The sequence below is a fragment of the Trichomonas vaginalis genome, chromosome II, assembly GCF_026262505.1.
Source record: "Trichomonas vaginalis G3 chromosome II, whole genome shotgun sequence".
In the NCBI taxonomy this organism is placed as follows: domain Eukaryota; phylum Parabasalia; order Trichomonadida; family Trichomonadidae; genus Trichomonas; species Trichomonas vaginalis.
This window is the reverse complement of record NC_067204.1, coordinates 2,110,323-2,130,817: the sequence shown is the minus strand read 5'-3', so window position 1 is coordinate 2,130,817 and position 20,495 is coordinate 2,110,323. Positions and strand designations below refer to the sequence as shown.

The 20,495-nt window shown below is 32.6% G+C and overlaps 14 protein-coding genes across 14 annotated transcripts, besides 3 other annotated features; 11 read left to right on the top strand and 3 right to left on the bottom strand.

The window, feature by feature from the left end:
• Window positions 1-1,069: 1,069 nt before the first annotated feature.
• On the bottom strand, window positions 1,070-1,800 carry TVAGG3_0470210 (small GTPase mediated signal transduction; the record flags this gene model as incomplete). Its single annotated transcript, XM_001308707.1, has 1 exon — window positions 1,210-1,800. One exon carries the CDS (start codon window positions 1,798-1,800, stop codon window positions 1,210-1,212), a length of 591 nt encoding a protein of 196 aa, XP_001308708.1.
• Window positions 1,801-5,153: 3,353 nt separating this feature from the next.
• Window positions 5,154-5,485: a mobile genetic element.
• Window positions 5,486-6,250: a mobile genetic element.
• Window positions 6,238-20,495: part of a mobile genetic element that runs on past the window's edge.
• Window positions 8,237-8,599, top strand: TVAGG3_0470180 (uncharacterized protein; the record flags this gene model as incomplete). The annotated part of the gene is made up of 1 exon (XM_051235480.1): window positions 8,237-8,599. The coding sequence occupies one exon, from the start codon at window positions 8,237-8,239 to the stop codon at window positions 8,597-8,599; it is 363 nt and encodes a 120-aa protein (XP_051093304.1).
• On the top strand, window positions 8,618-8,860 carry TVAGG3_0470170 (serine threonine-protein phosphatase family; the record flags this gene model as incomplete). Its single annotated transcript, XM_051235479.1, has 1 exon — window positions 8,618-8,860. One exon carries the CDS (start codon window positions 8,618-8,620, stop codon window positions 8,858-8,860), a length of 243 nt encoding a protein of 80 aa, XP_051093303.1.
• On the bottom strand, window positions 8,865-9,713 carry TVAGG3_0470160 (uncharacterized protein; the record flags this gene model as incomplete). Its single annotated transcript, XM_051235478.1, has 1 exon — window positions 8,865-9,713. One exon carries the CDS (start codon window positions 9,711-9,713, stop codon window positions 8,865-8,867), a length of 849 nt encoding a protein of 282 aa, XP_051093302.1.
• On the top strand, window positions 10,125-11,071 carry TVAGG3_0470150 (phage tail repeat-like family; the record flags this gene model as incomplete). Its single annotated transcript, XM_051235477.1, has 1 exon — window positions 10,125-11,071. A coding segment is annotated over one exon (947 nt), but the record flags the coding sequence as incomplete, so codon positions are not given.
• Window positions 11,399-12,358, bottom strand: TVAGG3_0470140 (uncharacterized protein; the record flags this gene model as incomplete). The annotated part of the gene is made up of 1 exon (XM_051235476.1): window positions 11,399-12,358. The coding sequence occupies one exon, from the start codon at window positions 12,356-12,358 to the stop codon at window positions 11,399-11,401; it is 960 nt and encodes a 319-aa protein (XP_051093300.1).
• On the top strand, window positions 12,375-12,776 carry TVAGG3_0470130 (uncharacterized protein; the record flags this gene model as incomplete). Its single annotated transcript, XM_051235475.1, has 1 exon — window positions 12,375-12,776. One exon carries the CDS (start codon window positions 12,375-12,377, stop codon window positions 12,774-12,776), a length of 402 nt encoding a protein of 133 aa, XP_051093299.1.
• On the top strand, window positions 12,968-13,552 carry TVAGG3_0470120 (phage tail repeat-like family; the record flags this gene model as incomplete). Its single annotated transcript, XM_051235474.1, has 1 exon — window positions 12,968-13,552. One exon carries the CDS (start codon window positions 12,968-12,970, stop codon window positions 13,550-13,552), a length of 585 nt encoding a protein of 194 aa, XP_051093298.1.
• Window positions 13,864-14,292, top strand: TVAGG3_0470110 (His-Me finger endonucleases family; the record flags this gene model as incomplete). Its single annotated transcript, XM_051235473.1, has 1 exon — window positions 13,864-14,292. The coding sequence occupies one exon, from the start codon at window positions 13,864-13,866 to the stop codon at window positions 14,290-14,292; it is 429 nt and encodes a 142-aa protein (XP_051093297.1).
• On the top strand, window positions 14,334-16,463 carry TVAGG3_0470100 (DNA/RNA polymerases family; the record flags this gene model as incomplete). The annotated part of the gene is made up of 1 exon (XM_051235472.1): window positions 14,334-16,463. The coding sequence occupies one exon, from the start codon at window positions 14,334-14,336 to the stop codon at window positions 16,461-16,463; it is 2,130 nt and encodes a 709-aa protein (XP_051093296.1).
• On the top strand, window positions 16,509-17,369 carry TVAGG3_0470090 (uncharacterized protein; the record flags this gene model as incomplete). The annotated part of the gene is made up of 1 exon (XM_051235471.1): window positions 16,509-17,369. One exon carries the CDS (start codon window positions 16,509-16,511, stop codon window positions 17,367-17,369), a length of 861 nt encoding a protein of 286 aa, XP_051093295.1.
• Window positions 17,602-18,264, top strand: TVAGG3_0470080 (uncharacterized protein; the record flags this gene model as incomplete). The annotated part of the gene is made up of 1 exon (XM_051235470.1): window positions 17,602-18,264. The coding sequence occupies one exon, from the start codon at window positions 17,602-17,604 to the stop codon at window positions 18,262-18,264; it is 663 nt and encodes a 220-aa protein (XP_051093294.1).
• On the top strand, window positions 18,428-19,293 carry TVAGG3_0470070 (organellar and viral DNA polymerase type B; the record flags this gene model as incomplete). The annotated part of the gene is made up of 1 exon (XM_051235469.1): window positions 18,428-19,293. A coding segment is annotated over one exon (866 nt), but the record flags the coding sequence as incomplete, so codon positions are not given.
• On the top strand, window positions 19,813-20,451 carry TVAGG3_0470060 (KilA, N-terminal/APSES-type HTH, DNA-binding family; the record flags this gene model as incomplete). Its single annotated transcript, XM_051235468.1, has 1 exon — window positions 19,813-20,451. A coding segment is annotated over one exon (639 nt), but the record flags the coding sequence as incomplete, so codon positions are not given.

Genomic DNA, 20,495 nt, shown 5'->3' with positions numbered 1-20,495 from the left:
CTCAGCTATTAACATTAATTATATATTTTAAGTTTTATAAAAAATGTGAATGGACGATAAATGTATCGTCAATTTTTATTAGTCATTCATTCAAAATGCTGGTAATGAATTACTTATAAGCTAAATATGACAGTTTTGAAATGAGTTCTCGTAAAAATGCGGATTTGGCTATTTCGTATTGTTATTGTCGGACAAAAGAATGAAAATGCTAGCCATGATTGCTTTATACTGTTATTCTCATATATCCATTATGATGAATCTCTACAGAATTATATGGAATAGAAACATGGAAAACAAAATATGGCAATACAAATTTATTAAGTAGATCAATGACTATAAATAGATCGTGGTGAATTAATTACTATAGATAAAAAGTTTAATAATTGGTTTACTATGAAATTATAAAGAAAAAAAAAATATGAAATATTTTGCTATGAAAAAGAAGTTAAAATAAATGAGTAATTTTTTACTGTAATGATGGAGATATTGATCCGAAAAGGATACAATGATTCAATGTTTATAAGTTAAAATTATTTAAAATAATCCTTTTTGAAAAGAATTCTGTGTGTTAGTTGTTTGTTTAAATTGAGTGCTCGGCTAAGTTTAGTCATCATATTCAGATGTCCCAAACTTTAGATCGTCACTGCGAGAGAATACATACTTTTTTTTACTTCAATAACTAAAATGGCCGAACAAATGTCACTTTTAGAAGGCAATTTTTTTATTTGATGACTTTTTTTAAGATTTAATCCATATCAATTAAAGAATCTAATTCTTGATTAAATATAAAACGCATTTTATTATTTCAAAAATGAAAATAATGACAATTTGTATTATTTTGGTTTTACATTGATTTTTGAAAAATTTCATTAATAACAAATCACATTAATTACTTTTGAAATGATTTAGTCACAACATATGAATGTCAAATCCATTTAAATTTTTAAAACACACTATCCATAATTTCGATTTATTTTTTGATTTCTGAATAATGAAGGCGATTGTATTGACTTGTGAACGAAAAATCAATGTGTTATCGCTTATACAAGCAATTTAGGTCTAATTTATAGTTTTTATTGTTTGATAGTAAAGATTTTATTTTTGTGTTTAGAAAACGGAATAGTTGAATTAATTTACATTATCCTTAAGGTAAAAGCTTCAATTAAGTTCACAGATAGTTTTTAATACACTAAAATTTCAAACAAAATATTAACAACATCCAGATTTTTGTTCATTTGCCTCTGGGATAGGTTGTGGTTCGATCAAATTCGATATATCCACAATATTAGCGCATGTCATAAAAACATCCTTAATTCCGACATTTGTAATGGATGAAGTAACAAAATGATGTTTTGCACCAAGGCTCTTAGCGAGATTTTCTCCTTTGATTGTATATTCTTTCAATTGATCTTCTTTGAGTAAATCTGCTTTGGTTAAAACCAAAATAATGTTTACACTAGGAACCTCATCACGTACACTTTCGACCCATGTCGTAACGTTACTTAAATCTTGGTTTGATGATGGATCATAGCAAACTAAAGCTACATCAGAATCTCTGTAAAATAGTTTACCAACTGCGTGGTATCTTTCTTGTCCAGCTGTATCCCATATCTGTAAGCATACTATTTCTCCATCTGTACGGGGTATTTCAGCACAAGAATATGAAGGAGCTACTGTTGGTGAAGATTGGAAGTCGAAAGGTTGTCTAAAAAACGAGGATATCAAGCATGTCTTGCCAACTGGCGTGTCTCCTACTAGAATAATTTTTAAGGTTGGACGATTTGATGAAATGTCACTCATCTTACTGTCAAAAAAAATATTCAGATTGTAACCTCTCAAAGTTCAGATTTCATATCTTAATGTTGTGTGTATTTGAATTACTATTTATATATCCAACAAAATTTCCATATAAATAATAGTATTCAGCGTTGTAATGTCAAATTGGAATTTTGAAAGTTATTGTCCTGAGAGAGAGGGTCAAAGTTGCTATTTGTCACTTTTCCACAAGAATATAATGGGGAAAAAGTTATCATATAGTTGATCTCATTCACTGAGGTGAGAGATGCATGTAGTGTAATGTGATAAACAGTTGGATTGCTGCTCTAAGTCCTAGGTTCGAGACACATTGGCTTCATTTTTCTCTTTTTTATTGACGTAAACTATTCAATTTTTGTGTTCTCCATTCAAATTTCAGAATTTTTTTTGCAGATTTCACGCTACATTCGAAGTTACCTTTTGTAACAACCACCACTGCCTACGAAAGACGAAAGTGTGTCACGATTTCACCCGGAAATCCGACGGTTGTTTAAGAGTAAGCACTTTTGGCACCTACTCATTGTCCTGAGCGATTTAACCAGTAAACTATTCATAGAAATTGTATTGCATTAATAGTTTATCTTAAATATTTCGTTTGTGATATATTTTGAATATGGAAATTCTGAAAGTGCAAGCCATTACAGGTCTCAAACTCGCTCCCATTCCAAGGAGGCATGTTTTGTATCTAGCATCATGAAAAATTCTGTTAATTTCTATTCAGAATCAAAATTGTACTAATCGCTATTATTTTAACAATACTATTATTTAAATATGAAATTTATATAATTGCCTACTCCCAATATTAGCAGCTTAGCATATCTGCTCATTCTGGAATTCCACTCAAATTATTGAAATCCGTTTTTTAAAAATTTTAAGATTTTTTAGTTTTTTTCGAACATGCTTAATGTTTTGTTGATAATGATAAAAATCATTCTTGCTCCATTCAATTTTCAGAATAAAAATTTCTTTTTCTATTAACTCATAGAATTGTTTCAGTGTCATAACTCAAATGTTTTGAAATATAAATTTTCATAATTATTTTTGACAGCATTAAATGAAACTGAAGTTATTTGTATATTGCAAAAGTAATTTAGTATTATGAAAACCGTTTTCAAAATTTTTATGCTTGTTTCCTTCAAATTTTTTAGCAATGGAACCTTCTTACAATGATTATCTTATTTCTATCATATACATTAAAATGATATGCGACGTTGTCATTCCTTCTACTAACCTTTTCATGGAAGACTTAATTACTTTTCAACAATACCAAGCATATTTTGATTATGCACCACAATTTCTTCAAACGCATCAAAGAATCCAAATAAACAATTATGCCATAAATTCATTCAATCAGCCTCAACTCACAAAAGATCAAATTCAACTCTACGAAAATTTGAAAAATTACAATAATGAGTTGAATGATAAGTTCATAAGTTTAACTGTGGATTTCATAAATCAAGTCAATTGCGAGTGGCCCTTGCTTATTAAATCTTTGGACCAAATCCAAAAAATGTACACAACCTATTTCAAAAATATTCATACAAATCGAATATTATATATCCGTTTCTAAAATACATTTATAAAAATAGAGGATCAAAGCCCCGAATCCTATTTCATATTGAATCAAAATTTTTTCTAGATTTAATGAACATTGATAAACTAACATATAAGATCTATAAGGATTGGGAAAATTTATTCCAATCTATCTCAAAAAATCGAAAGAATCCAATTGTTGCTAAATCTAATCCAAAATCAAAATTAGATTACTTTGAGAATCTTAACTTTTCCTTAAAACCAGTTGAAATTGAACACTAACAGAATTTGTAATAAAAAGAATAATAAAGCGTATCAAGTAAAAATTGTAAACTGAAAAGTCACTTTTCCCACTTTTTCTCTATTTTTCGCTTAACTTTCTATCATATTTTTAATTCATTGTATGACAACATTATATAATCTTTAATTATTCGATACCCTTCCACCTGACAAATCTATTTATGGGAGTTGTATTAAATTAAACTGAATTTATTATGAATAATCCAACTTTTTTTAATTTTTAGGGAAAAATGATTAAGAGCATTCAATTTTTTAATAGTTTACAGTACATAATCGTCATCCTGTTTTTTTGAAAATCCACATTTTGGATACTTCTGCCTAATATTATCTATTGAGGGCAAATTAAATACCTTGTGAACACTTTCAAACCAAAATAACTTAAACTTTTGGACAGTGGTTTATGGTGTTTACGTATCGTTGGAGTGCACACTTAATGGTAAATTATTATCATTATCCACTTACTTTGACTTACATGATTATCTTATTTCTGTCAGATACATTAAAATGATATGCAGCGCTGTCATCCCTTCTACTAACTTATTCATGGATATCTTACAATTAGAATATGAAAGTGATGTATTTTTTGTGTTTGCGCAAAAAATTCTCGAGAATAAATCAATAATGCACTTATTTCAACCAATCAGATCTCATAAAAGATCAGTTTCATCTCTACGGAAATTTGGAAAAGCAAAATTGTTATTTGAAAAATGATTAAAGCAAAATTATGCACAGACATAAATAATTTATACAATGATATCTTAAATAATCGAAAGAATAAAGTTGTAGCAAATTCTAATTCAAATTTTGAATTGAGTTACTTAGATAATCAAATGTTTTCCTTAAAACTAGTTGAAATTCAATCAGATTTATTATGTTGAGCCAATTTTGTATTTAGTTTGATTATATTTATAAATCTTATACCAAATTTATCATTTTCTAATTTTTAATGAATATTTTGAATTTTAACTCCATCTTTACTTCTCATTAGATCATATACTATCATCTCATTATAATTTTGGAAATGAATAGCGCATATTACCATAATAAAAAATATATCAGCATAATCAAAGTATGAAATATGCAATTTGTATTGACATATTGTGCTCAAATTGAATAAGAGTAGTTATAATCCAATCTATCTGATTGACCAAAATAGAATTGCTTGCGAAAGAGGTATCTGATTCAAAAGCAATATGGGTTGTTAACAAAAACTAATGGAATGCTAAATTACAAGGGTACATTAATAAAATGACACTATTGTTCAAAATGAATAATTTTTTTGGGAGCGTAATAATAGAAAATGACTTCAAAAACAGCTTTGTAACGAAATTCTTTATTTGAGAATATTGTCACTTCTATCAAATTCCCATTGCTCACTTTATCAATTTGAACAATAACAGAAAAATAAGCAGTAAACAAACACAATTTATGAAAGAATTTGGTCGTTATCATTTCCTGGTTATATCTATCAAATACTCTTCATAAACTCTTCGACAAAACTTGAGGGCAAACCCAAATTTTAGCTAAAAGTGACAGGAAAAAAAAACGTTTAGTATTAAAAAAAAGACCGATGAGAGCTTCGTTCGAAATATAGAGGGAACTGAGAATGCGCAACCATTCTCAGGGAATATTGGATGCTATTCCCGTTCCCTCTGTATGGAAAATTGAGGTTTTCAAAGGGAGTTAAAATAATATCAAATTTATACTAATTTACATCAAAATACAAAAGTATTTGACAGCTAAAATTAGTTACTTTAGCAAGCCTATCAATACCCTTTTACGATTATTGCTACTTTTTCGAAATAAAATAAATTTATTATCAAAAACCTTTTTTTTCGGCAAACCCAAATTTTAGCTAAAAGTGACAGGGGAAAAAAACGTTTAGTATTAAAAAAAAGACCGATGAGAGCTTCGTTCGAAATATAGAGGGAACTGAGAATGCGCAACCATTCTCAGGGAATATTGGATGCTATTCCCGTTCCCTCTGTATGGAAAATTGAGGTTTTCAAAGGGAGTTAAAATAATATCAAATTTATACTAATTTACATCAAAATACAAAAGTATTTGACAGCTAAAATTAGTTACTTTAGCAAGCCTATCAATACCCTTTTACGATTATTGCTACTTTTTCGAAATAAAAGTAAAAACAAATTTATACTAATTTACATCAAAATACAAAAGTATTTGACAGCTAAAATTAGTTACTTTAGCAAGCCTATCAATACCCTTTTACGATTATTGCTACTTTTTCGAAATAAAAGTAAAAACAAATTTATACTAATTTACATCAAAATACAAAAGTATTTGACAGCTAAAATTAGTTACTTTAGCAAGCCTATCAATACCTTTTACGATTATTGCTACTTTTTCGAAATAAAAGTAAAAACAAATTTATACTAATTTACATCAAAATACAAAAGTATTTGACAGCTAAAATTAGTTACTTTAGCAAGCCTATCAATACCCTTTTACGATTATTGCTACTTTTTCGAAATAAAATAAATTTATTATCGAAAACCTTTTTTTTCTTAGTAAAAATAAACGAAATTTTTTACCTTATGAACTTTTGATGGAAATATGCAAATTTAAAAAAAAAAAAAAAAAAAAAAAAAAAAAAAAGGTAGTGGGGCTTCCAGGCACTTCGTGCCCTCTAGCCCTGAAGATGTTTAGTATAAATGAAGTTTTTATTCGGAAAATTGTTAGTCTTCTTGGTCGAAAACATTATATAATGTTTCACTTTTCACAAATTATATATGTTTTCATGTTTTGTCAAGACTTCTTCGTAAATGTTTTGTCAAGACTTCTTCGTAAATGTTTTGTCAAGACTTCTTCGTAAATGTTTTGTCAAGACTTCTTCGTAATGAGTGTAAATGACCAAAAATAATGTTTAGGTGAAGAGGTGAGATGTCACCTGTTTTCTCACCTCATTTCTCACCCGTTGAATTTTCATGAAATTTACACCAAAAATATATTTTAGGTGAAGAGGTGAGATTTCACCTGTTTTTTCACCTCTTTTCTCACCTCTTGAATTTTCATGAAATTTACACCAAAAATAATGTTTAGGTGAAGAGGTGAGATTTCACCTGTTTTTTCACCTAATTTTTCACCCTCTTGAATTTTCATGAAATTTACACCAAAAATATACTACTAGGGTCATTTACGAAGAAATCTCAACAAAGTCTTTACGATGAAATCTTGACAAAACATAGACAAGAAAGTTCATGAGAAATTAGATGAAGAAGTCTTAACAAAGTCTTTACGAAGAAATTCATGAAAATTCAAGAGGTGAGAAATGAGGTGAAAAAAGAGGTGAAATCTCACCTCTTCACCTAAAATATATTTTTGGTCATTTACGAAGAAGTCTTAACAAAGTCTTTACGAAGAAGTCTTAACAAAGTCTTTACGAAGAAGTCTTAACAAAGTCTTTACGAAGAAATTCATGAAAATTCAACGGGTGAGAAATGAGGTGAGAAAACAGGTGACATCTCACCTCATATGTCCTTACTGAAAAAGTATGTGTTCCATCTGAAGTTCTTATATACGGGTCTTCCAGGAGCTTTTCACAAAATATATATGTTTTCATGTTTTGTCACTTTTCTGTCACTTTTCAGGGAAAAAACATTTTTATTGTATATAAAATGAATTTTACAAAACCACCGTTACCCTTCTTTGGAAATAAGAGTAGATGTAAAGATATTCTATTGAGAGAACTTAAGAAACTACCGAATGGTCTAACATTTGTAGATTTGTTCGGTGGAAGTTTCTATATATTCATTTGTGCCATACTGTATTTCCTGACTCAAAGATTATATGCAATGACTTCGACAACTATATGAACCGTCTCAAACATTACCAGACACAAACAAAATATTGAGTGAGTTGAAAGAAAAGATACCTATAGGCAAGATGGAACGTATACCATTAGATAAGAAAAATATTGTAAGAGGGTTTTGAAAAAAGCAGAGTATATTGACTGGGATAGTATATCTTCTAGACTATTATATAGTGGTTCTATAAGAGTTTCATGACATTGAAACACTTATGTCAAACGTTTATATCTTAACTATACAAAGGTTTTCAAGAGGACATAGAAAAATATACTGAGGGTATAGAGTTTGTGAGATGTCGTTGGACAGAGTTGTATGAAAAATATAAAACAAGGAAAATGTTTTCTTTATAGTAGACCCGCCGTTCTTTAACACATACGATTTTCAATACCAAGCAGACTGGACTTTGAGAGACTCTTTAGGAAACTTTAGACGTTTTACATAACTGTCCATGCTTTTACTTTACATCGATAAAAGTGGTTTGGAAAGTGTCATGAGATGGTTAGAGGACATACATGACTATGAGTTTATATATGACAAGATAGAATATGAGAGAGGTCCTATAAACCGGAAAAGTGTCATAACAAAGAAATTTTATTAGTAAGTAAATGTGGTTTGAAATAGGACTACTTGTTTTAGGTTTTTTCCATTGTGTCATTTACTTATTTGACGGCAGAAAGATATAGAGAATATGAAGATGAACCAATGCCTGCAAATGTCCAGTATATGTACTCGTAAGAGATATTTTTATCTAATATTAAATGGACGCACAGAACTTAGCGAATGCACAGCAACCTGGACAACCAAACCCAGAGAATATTCCAAATGAAGTTAGAATACAAACTGCAATGGCAAACTATGGTCAAGTGCCAACAGATGTACAAATGCAAACTGCCATGTCAAATGACGCTGCGTTAGGTTTGCCACCATGGTATGCAAATATGAGATGGAAAGAGTTTTATACAAACCCTGAAGTGGGATATAAACAACTTTATGCAGATGACGCGAACACAGGAGTTGACCCAGAATATGTTTTCTACCAGAGGAGAAACAGAATGTATGAGCTCCAGTTAAAGAATGCTATGGAACTCAACAGGAAACGTAAGAGACTAGGCGGACATTAGATTTTTACATATAGTAAAATGGGTTTCTTCAGTAGTATTGGAAACTTCTTTCGAAATGTTGGAAGAGGTATATGGAATGGAATAAAAACCGTAGGAAGAGGAATTTGGAACGGTGTCAAAAATATTGGTAAAAGGGTAGGTCAGTTTGTTGGTATTATACCTAAAGACCCTGAACCAGAAGAACAAGCTCCTGTTATACAACAGCCTGAACCTGCACCACAGTCTAGTTGGCAACCAAATCCAACACCACAACCGTATTAAAAAATTATATTTTTACCGTTCGATAGTAGTTGTATATGAAACTAAGTTCTAAGTAAAACGCATGGTATAATGGAATTATTCTTTTTCTTCCATCTGTAGTAAACCATACTTGAAAGTCTGAAATACTTCCACTCGGTGGTTCATATAGCTTTGTAGGTTTTTCGTAAAAGTCATTTGCCAAGCATAAAAAAGAGTTTTGGGCGCCAGAAAATGAAGCATGAACTATAATAGCATCTGAGTCGAAAACATTTTCATATGTTCCATTAGGGTTTTCGACTTCATAAAAGTCCGGGTGTACTGGATATTCTGCAGGCTGATTTAACATCCTCAGAAACCTATACCATGCCAAGTTGTTATATTTTGTAGAAATATAAACGTCTTCTCCAAGGTCTTCTATTCTATTGATTTTAACAGTTGCATTTTTCCTGTCATATATAATATCGAGATGGTACTCTCCTTCGTCAATGTTGTACTGTTTTGCATATTCGAGATAGATATCGTTTATTTTTTCTTGAAAAGCTTGAAGAGTTGTTTCTAAGTTTACAAGCAAATTCACTTGTAAAAGTTTTCCCTGTTCAAATTTCTCATACGTACGTTTCTCTTTGTTATAGTATCGAATTTCAAAAGCGACCGTAAATGGGAAACCATGTATGGCTTCTGAAATGAATTTCATTCTACGAAAGCCAATAGCTTTTGTGACAGATGGGTCTCTTAGCCATCTTAATGGGTAGTCAAAACGATAGCCTTCATGCTTTACGGTCTCTGTCTCAAACTTTTGACCGACATTAGTAAAAAGTTCATCTAATGGTTTAGTTGTAGCAACTCTTGAATTTTCTTTTTCTATTGGAAGCATATTTTATCTAGAATAAAAATGTCAAATGAAACAGCGTCTATGAGAGAAATACAACACAACCGACAACTCATTATGCAAGCTCTAAATAAGAACACAACAAACTTTTCAAACTATTCTAAGATATCTGAGTCATTGAAAGAAGGAAACTTAAAACTGACAATAAACCCAATGACAGATGAGTTTCTGTTTCAAGACAATAAGAACCATACTGTCTGTATAAATCCAACAAAAGGAACTTTAAACGAGAAACCTATAAATGAACTTCTTTTGAAAGCAGATGTTGGCAACAAAGCTGACAAAGAATATGTAGACGATGCAATAGCAAAAGAAGAAGAAAGAGCAGATGCAACATATGCAACAAAAGAACATACTCATCCTGAACTAGCAGACAAAACATATGTTGACAATAAAATGTCAAGTGAAGTGACGAGAGCTGAAAACGAATATTCTAAAAAGACTCATACACATTCTATATCTGAAATAACAGACTTACAAGAAACCTTAAACAGTAAAAGTGCCGTTGGACATACACATACCATTGCAAATATTACAAACTTACAAGAAACCTTAAACAGGAAAAGTGCCGTTGGACATACACATACATCTTCTGAAATAACAGACTTAAACGTTAGCCTTGAAAATAAAGCAGATAAAACATATGTCAATGAAATATACCAAAGTTTGATAGGAACAAAAAATATTGAAACTATTGTTGGTGACTTTTCTGTCAATGAAGAAAATAAATATTTTAGATGGCAGTTTGTACAGTCCTTAGAAAATGGTACACGGTGTAAACTCATTCCGAAAAATAACAATGAAATGTATGTAAGCTATAAAAAGAATGATGGTACACAAGTTAAAGTTCCATTAGACAACAACTGCTACTTAAACTTATATGGAGACGAACAAAAGAAATATTTAAGAGTTTATGAAATGGCAGATATGACATTGCCTGACCCAGCTCCAGCACCATATTATTATGACTATGGAGATGACGTCAGAACACCACATGTAGATGAACAAAAGCTAACATTATATTTAGATTATTATAGATATAAAAGATATAATGCAATAGAAAAAACGAGAATAGTATATTATTATACAGATGACAGAAATAAATATTATAGTCAAGATTTTACCTACCCTGAAAACATAAGATTATATTATAAAAAATATTCTGACACAAACCAGAAGAAACCTGAAATAGTTGCACTATATTTTAAGTTCAAAAGAGACAATCCTATAATATCTCATATGTTTGATTTAATGAACCCAGTAGGTTCTATTTATACATCTATGGATGCAAGAAGTCCTCAAGTAATGTTTGGTGTTGGTGCATGGGAACAAATAGTCGACAGGTTTTTGTATTGTGCAAACTCTTCAAAGGAAACAGGTGGAAGTAAAACGATTTCAGGTGAAAATTTACCTGCACACAGTCACTACATAGATTTAAGTACATCTCAAGCAGGTTGGCATAAGCATAAATTTTGGGATTGGCACGCCTTGAAAAAAGGTAAAGGATATGATGTTAAAGACGACGTTCAGTTTGCTATAAATTGTTACTGGAGTGACACTCAGGGAGATGGAAACCATACACATCGCGTTTCAGGATATACGCAAACAACGGGACAAAGTAAAGAATACATGCCACCTTACATGACAGTTTACGCATGGTATAGAATTGCTTAGTCGTCATTTTCAACTTCTTTAGCATATTCGTCAGCAGTTGTCTTATATTTGTTAGGAACTGTCTTTGAAAGTATACCACCTTGAACTTTGACAAGTTTGAAACGAGGTCTGACAATAGTAGTTTTATCTTCTGCTTGCAGTGTGTACATTTTGCCATGTTTGCCTAAAACTTCATAATATTCTCTTGTATACTTTCTTCTATTTTTACGAACACGAATGTGAGTACCTGTCGGGTTCCTATTGTTGTCATAGTCAATAGTATTTTCATATGGGTCGCGTCTAGGTATTTCTATTTTTACTTTGTCGCCTTTCTTAAGTTTGAAGCCTGGCATTCTTTCTTGTTTGTCTCTTTTGACTAAACTATTAAATATATAGTCTTTCTCTAAGTCGGGGTTGTTTTTCATTTCTTCGGGGGAGTGGTTTCCCAAACCTTTTTGTTTACGGTTATTGTAAATATTTAAAACTTGTCTCATCTTTGCCATGGAGAAGTGTCTATATTTGTCGTCATATGACATCTCACCTACCTCACCACCTTGTGGTTGATTTAAGTCTCTTAAGATTTTTATACAACTGTCAATGACACCAAGAGCAGAATGGTTTTGGTCGACAATGAAATATTGGTTTACATTTTTTGAACGCAGATAGTTTTTAATATCGTCTGATTTGAAAGAACTTTCACAGTCAGATGTCAGTTTTGTTGGATGGTATTTGTCAACGAATATTGTCAAAGCAGTTTTCACATCTAAAATATTTTTGGACTGTAATGGTATGGCTTCACAGTATCTTGTGTTTTGACCAACAAATATTAGCCAGTATGGTGGTCCATCTTCTCTATACCTCGGAATGTTTTCCATGATATCCATAAACCAAGCATTTGGTGTTGAACTAAAGATTTTTACCATGAGTGCTTTCTTTGTTGCTTTAGAAACATACGGGTCCTTGTTTGGATTCGTCATTTTTATCCTATAAGAAATGGGTTTATTTGGCGCATTAGCAGGAGTTGCATCCAGATTTTTGCCCGCAGTGGGAACAATAGCCAGAGGTGTATTTGGAGTTGGAAGGAAGATTTTGAGTACATTAGGTATACTTAAAGAGAAAGCACAACCTATTATACAAACTGTACAGAAAGGTTGGGAGGTAGCACGAGATGCAGCAAATCTTATTCCAAATCCTGAAACAAGAGGAAAAGTTCAAGGATGGATGGACAATGTAGGAAGAGAAGCAGGAAACTATTATAACAAAGCAAATGACTACTATAACCAAGCAGGACACTACATGGACCAAGGTGAAAGATTCTTTAACAGAGGATATAACCATGCACAACAGTGGGTAAACAACAACCAACCGCAACCGCCTCAAACGTGGGGAATGTAAAGTTTTTTACTGAGATGAAATGAACAATACAGCATTGAGACAAATGGGTTCAAGATGGATTTGTCGACTTCCAGCAGTTACACAACGTGTTTGTCAAGTCCTCCCTATACCTCAGGAAGTTTTAGACCGACTTAAAAAACCTAAACAACCAGTTGAAAACAAACCAAACTAAAATTTTTTACTGAGATGAAATGACCGAAGAAGTTGAAACGGTAGATTTGACACCACAAACAAAAAGTTCAGAACCATTGTCAAAACCTGTCAAAGAACTTACCGATGAAGAGAAAAATTCAATAATAGAAAGTGCCAGGTCTGGAAATACAAACCCTAACTACAAAGTCACTTTTCATAGAAATGGAACGGCTAGTATCTCAAAAAAGAAACAGACCCTCACAAATAAAATATTGAAGTCTGAAGGAACTAAAGAGACAGCAGATGGGAAAGTATACTTCACTGACGAACAGTTCATTATAGAACATCTCATTGACTTAGAGTCGAAATATTCTAAACTTTACAACAAACACAAAAAGTTGAAAGGAAAACAAAAACAAATGGCATATGATATTTATGAAGATACTAACGACACAACCATACCTGCAAGTGAAGTAAAGTCAGAGGAACCGAAAAGTGACGAAAAACCAATAGAAGAAGGGAAGCCAAAAACTGAAGATAAACCAAAACCAAAGTTTAGTTTGGAGACTAAACCAAGTCAACCTTCATTAGCTGGTATGGGTTGGCGTCAAAGACTTTTGGTAGCTGGTGGCTATGTTAAGTAAAGTAAAAACATTTTTTTATTTTTATTTGAAATGTACGCTGAGTTTGTTGGAGAAGACCGTTGGGAAACTTGTTTGTTAGATGAGAAATATGAAATGGCATACCATTTAAAATAAAACATTTTTTCAAAAAAAAATATTTTTTTATTTTATTTGAAATGTACGCTGAGTCTGTCGGAAAAGACCGTTGGGAAACTTGTTTGTTAGATGAGAAATATGAAATTCACTGTTGTGAGTCATTTGAAGTCAGAAACAAAGAGACAAAAAGAGTTTTAAGCGAATGGGAGCGAAATAACGGATATACTACTATGAAGATGGGTGGAAAACACTATTTTAAACATGTTGTCATTGCAACTCATTTTATACCGAATCCTAACAATTTACCTTTTGTAGACCATATAAACCGTATAAGAAACGACAATAGACTTGAGAACTTGCGTTGGGTCACTCGTTCTGAAAACAATAAGAACAAAAGCAAATTTCGAGATATTGTATTCGAATTTGTCGACGAACTAGAAGATGAAACAATTGAAATTACAGACTATGGCAAGCATACGCTTGAGTTTTACTACTATAGCGAAGAACAAGACTCTTTCTACTTTTATACCGGCGTAAACTATAGGAAATTACAAGTATGTTTTACTAAGGAAGGCTATGCTTATGTAAACGCTAGAGATGCAGATGGAAAATACGTTAGACTATATCTTAACAAATTCAAGAAGCTATATGGCATACCATTTTAAAACAGTATTTTTTTATTTTTATAAAAATGCCCCCGTATAGAATGGATAGAAGGTCTGCTAGAATAAAAGCAGAGTTAGAAAGATATGGTTGGAGAGTGTCAAAGAATTTTAAATATAGGAAGGGAAGACCCATAAAAGTCTATGACAAACTGGCTGGTCTGACCTATGAGATGGACTTAAAAACAGCGCGAACCAACTATCCAAACAGACTAGAGAGATTAGAAGAAGAGCGTCTTATGAACTTGCCTTTCGATGTTAGTGAGCCGCAGGTTGAAGGACACGACGGCTTTGCCAGGTTCTACTGGAAACATAACGAACAATTGCATCCTTTGAGAAGGAAAAAAGGAAGAGGTGAAGACACACATGCTCCCATGGAAAGAACAAGATATGCATATGAGAAGTATCGTGAAGTTAGAAGTAAAATTACTTCTGGTCGAACCTTTACAGTAAACTTTGACGAAGGAAAGAACAAAGAAGGCTTCATGGGAGTACTTGCTGCCATTCAAGACGGAAATAAGAAAGGATACAATCTCAGACTAACCATAACAGATTTGGATGGTCACATTTACTATGCACATGGCAATGTCACAACAGCTGCAATGCTTCTTGACGCTTTCAAGACTACAAAGAGAGAACAAATGGTTGACTCCGACTCAGACATTTTGAATGCAATTGAAGGAATTGCAAGTGTCAAGTTCGAATGGTACCAACCTAACCCTCAAGCAGTCAGACAACATGCTGGATACTTCCCGTTCATAAATAAGTCTGACATTGACTTGACAAGGTATGGAATTTACAATTCAATTGAAACAATTGTCAATGAACCTTGCATTCTTACATGTCTCAGGAACTCTGGTCTTGTTACAGAAGAGAAGATGAAGTATCTTGAGTCATGTGTGAAGACAAGGTACATTCTCAGAGGTCAATTGGCAAAAATTGCACCGTTGGCAAATGTCAATATCCGAGTCAACATACCTACAGCTAAAGGTTCTTCACATGACGACTATGTTGTTGACAAAGACTTACCATGGTTGAAGATTGCAATTGTCCACAACCACTTCATGTTGAACGAAAGTCTTATGTTCGGAAAAGGCAAGTGCAACATTGTCAGAGCTGTAAACATTCTTTTCGAGAAAGGTTTGTTGGAACCAATTCCAGATGACAAGCTGACAGAAACTTTTGTACCAAAAGACGAAACAAACTTTTCATTGTTAGCAAGACCAAAAGTTGTTCCAGACAAAGTTCTAGTACAAAAGAAGTACACAATTCCACAAGGAGTTGGATTGTTCGGATACCAACCTGAACCAGAAGAACTTCCAATGAGGTTGCAAGAACTTCAAGATGCTATAAACAAACTTCCATTGAGACATCCAATTGACGTCAAATTGTATTGGAGAGCATCTGAGTTAGGTCAGAAGGTTTTATATGAAACAGGTTGCTTCGACGATGTTTATGAGATAACAGGCGAAGTTTCTCAGAAGATAAGAGACTCGCTTGAATTTCCACGAACTGGACCGATTGGATGCGACAAGTTCGACTCAAACGAAAAGATATACTATGTCGACCTTAACGCTGCGTACATGAGGTTCGTCCAATATATCCCGACTGGAATTCCAAACGAAGATGGTGAGTTCCCAGGAAGGAACTATACAGTTGGAAAAGTCATACAACAACTCTATGATATTAGGAAAGCTTCAAACCCCAAACTTGCAATGACACTCAAATTGCTTATGAATTCGACATGGGGATATTCCATTAAGAAACCTCAAGAGATGAAGAATAAACATTATGAGAAGGTCGACAACTTTGTTGAAAGGTTCTCCCCTTTTGTTTTGAAATACGAATTTACTCAAGGTCAAGGTGGCTTAGTAACCACAGTAAAACCTATTGTCGAACATTGGTCTTACCCTCAGTTCGCAAAGGCAGTCCTTGACAACTACAACAAATTCTTCTCCGAAGTCAAATCCAAAGTGAAGGTTTACTATGAGAACATTGACGCACTCATGACGAACGAAGAAGGGTACAACAAACTCATTGAAATGGGCATGGTCGGTGAAAAGATGGGCTGTTTTAAGCTAGACAAGGTATTTTCCGAAGTTCATGTCCTCTCCAAGCGTAAGTACTGGGGCATACTTGAAGACGGGACAGAAATAAAACATTGCATGAAATAAAAAATGGCATACCATTTTAAAACAGTATATTTTTACATATATTAAATGTTTCAGGTTGAAAAACAAAGAACAAATGTAGCAGATACAAAACCGTTAGACTATATCTTCACAAACGCCGGTAGGATTATATCAGATGAAGAAATTTCATCCCGTTCATACAAGTTTGACTTTCCAATTCGTTGGCTTCAAAGTCCTTCAGATGCAAAGGCAATAGGATTTAGAAGAGTTTTGTTTTCAAAAAGAACTTACGCTTTTATGTTCGCAGTATATTTTCATGGGCAGTATGAAGGTTCTGATGGTCTAATAGACAAATTTGATGAAATGAGAATCTTTACAGTTCGTTCAGACGAAAGTCTTGAAAAAACTCTAAATGACTTTCAAACTCAAATAAACAAATATTATTGGGAATTGCAAGAAAAATACGACTCTTTACTAAATGGAACATACTATCTGAAACTAGAATATGACAAGATGAATTCCACAGTTTCATTTCAAAGGATTGAAATTAACCCTCGAAGAAGTACACAGTTTTTATTTTGGGAAGTAGACAAACGTTCTTGGGCACAATTTCTTCGGTTACTAAACCAGAACGAACCATTACCACCTGACGGTCCGTTTAAATTTATACGCCCACCAACAGATTTGACAGTTTATAGAAACGTGTTTGACCCTCAAAATGTTATGTGTCATGCAAGTTTCAGTTCAAGCAACAACAGTTTTCTTTGTATTGGTAAGGACTTTTATGACCTTACCTCTAAATTCTACGAACCACCTAGTAACAGTTTCTCTGACTTTCAAGTTTGGTTCACAACAAACGGTGTGCAGCATATAATTCCACTGTACTATGACTTTTATCTCGAATTGTCTTTCATATACAACTACGGAAAAGTGCTGAAAAAGTATTGAAAAATATATTTTAGGTGAAGAGGTGAGATTTCACCTCTTTTTTCACCTGTTTTTTCACCTCTTGAATTTTCATGAAATTTACACCAAAAAATATATTTTAGGTGAAGAGGTGAGATTTCACCTCTTTTTTCACCTCTTTTCTCACCCGTTGAATTTTCATGAAATTTCCCGAAATAAAAAATAAAGTTAGTTTTTTTAAAAAATATTTTTTTATTTTGTATGTAAGAACAGTATGACAGTCGAAGCAAAAACGTTCACGAACAAATCTAATGGCGAAACATTCACAAAAGGCACTTATAACGGTATTGAAGTCTTACGTAGAGACAAGGATGGTTATATAAATGCAACAAAGATGTGTCAGCAGTTTAGGAAAGACTTTAGAAGGTTGTTGGAAAATAAGTCCTGGGAAGAGTATTTTAAGGCATTTTGTGAAGAATATACCAACCCGCGGAAAACAGCGGGTTGCTTTTTATACAAAATTCATGCAGGAATTCCTGATGAAATCAAACAGGTTAGAGGAATGTATGTAGACCCAAGACTTGTAAACTATATAGCAATGTGGGCTTCTCCAAAATATTGCATAGCAGTTGGAAAAATTATGGACTCCATAGACAAGAAAGTTCATGAGAAATTAGATGAAGAAGAACTTGAAGATACAGTAGAGAATGCAAAACCTTTGTTCGAAGAAGAAGTTAGAAAAATGCATGAAAAACAAATAGAACATGAACGTGAGATATGTTCTGGTTATAGAGACTCGCCATACGAACTAGACCAATGGGAACAAGAAGATTTAAAGAGAGAATTTAGAGAATATGAACTCGCTAAGATAGCATTAGAAGCTGCAGAAGAGAGGTTAAAAGCTTGGGGTCGTTTTGTACAAAAATATTGTGAGTAAATGAACCATTTTTTTCGACAAAAATATATTTTAGGTGAAGAGGTGAGATTTCACCTGTTTTCTCACCTCTTTTTTCACCCGTTGGATTTTCATGAATTTCCTTAAGATAAAAAATATATTTTAGTTTTTTATAAAATATTTTTTTTATTTTTATTGTAAGAACATGTTAGCAACAACTTCACCAAACTCGTTAGTCATGAATCCTACGTCAATGTTAGTAGAAATGAAAAGCTTCATTCCTTCTTCATATACTTTCGAAACAGAAATCCAGAAGATAAAGCAAGAACTGTTAACAAGTAATTTAGACTGTAGTGCGAAAGATGAAGAAAATGAACAGTATCTTTATGAAATGCAGGATATTATTGACCATCTACCTAAACTACCTGAAATCCAACAACAAAAACTAACTATTCCTGAATTCGACGAAATTGAAGTCAGACTGACTGACTCGGTAGAAATAAAGAAGTTCATACGAAAGGTAAATTATGAATTCCTTGGTTTTCATTGCAACCACAAAGTCATGGACAAAGACTGCGATATGGTATATAAGAACATCTCTGACATATATAAATCTGGGGAGTTTAAGACCTACGACAACTTTGTTTCGTTAGTTGCAAAATGTGTATGGCAGATAAGAGATAAAGACAGAAGGGGTAAAATATGGAACGAACAGATAAAACCCGCAACTTTTGAGTTAAAGAAAACCATTGACGCCTTAGTCGTACTTGCAGGTAAGGTTTCAATGTACAATGCTAAAATGAACCCACAATGTTCAAAATGTAAAGCAGCAATGAGGAAATATAACTACTCCGTCAAAGAGATAGAACGTATGCGAAACGACTATGCTGACTTAAAGAAAGAAGTAGAGAAACCAGCAGAAGATAAAATGGACATGTTGACATTTCTAAACAAAAACTATCCAACAGCTGACGATTTCCTTCTTTCAGATGTCAAGAAGAAATATAAAGAAACTTTCGGTATCGTTAAAACATTCGATGTACTGACAGAAGAAATAGAAGCTACGAAATTGTTTAGGATTTCAAATATACATCATACAATTCATGTAAAACGCTTATAAAATAACAGGTGAAAAAAGAGGTGAAAAAAGAGGTGAAATCTCACCTCTTCACCTAAAATATATTTTTGGGTCATTTACGCTCATTACGAAGAAGTTTTGACAAAACATTTACGATGAAATCATGAAATTTCATGAGGTTAGAAAACATGTTAGAAAACATGTTAGATCTAACATTCTAACATAAACATTATTTTTGTCTGATTTACGCTCATTACGAAGAAGTCATGACAAAACATTTACGTTCATGTTTGACAAAACATTTACGAAGAAGTCTTGACAAAACATGTACGATGAAATCATGAAAATTCATGAGGTGAAAAAACAGGTGAAAAAAGAGGTGAAATCTCACCTCTTCACCTAAACATTATTTTTGCTGAAAAATGACCAAAAATCATGAATTTCCTTAAGATAGAAAAAATAAAGTTAGTTTTATTTTTATTTATTTTTTTATTTTGTATGTAAAGACAGATATGTCAACAACAGAGAACACAACAACAGTTATAGTCCATGAAGCTATAAATGAAGAATATGAGTGGGTTCAGTTTAACAAACAACTCCGTCTCATTCGTTCGGTCAAAGACGATATGTACCAAATGCAAAGTATTTTGACAGCATGTTTTGCTCCAGATACCAAGAAACCACAAGACTGGTTTGAATTAAATAGCACTCATGAACTCCTCAGTGAGTTTGAACATGAAGAACTTAAAAAGATGTACCAAGACAGACAAAACTTACCATCGCATCTAAAAGGTATATATGTTCATAAGTTCCTAGTTAGTTCAATAGCAATGTGGGCTTCACCTCGCTATGCATGGTATGTTTGTAAACTTCTTGACGAACTTTGTACAAAGCAGAGAGAAGATATGATGAAAGAAGACAAAACCATACAGAAAAGAATACCACGTTCGGTACCAAAAGGAAAGGAAAAGAACTATAAGTATATGATTTACACTGAAGAGATGGAAAATGAAGAAGACAGAGATATGGTTATGTTGCATTTAGTCAGAAGAAACAACAAAAGCTTTTACGACCTTGCTAAGATTTACAAATCTGACAGAAATTGGTTCTATCGCGAAAACTTACCGATTTCAATGACACCGAATGAAGATGTTAAACAGATAGTTCAAGATACGTTACCTCAAACACACTATGA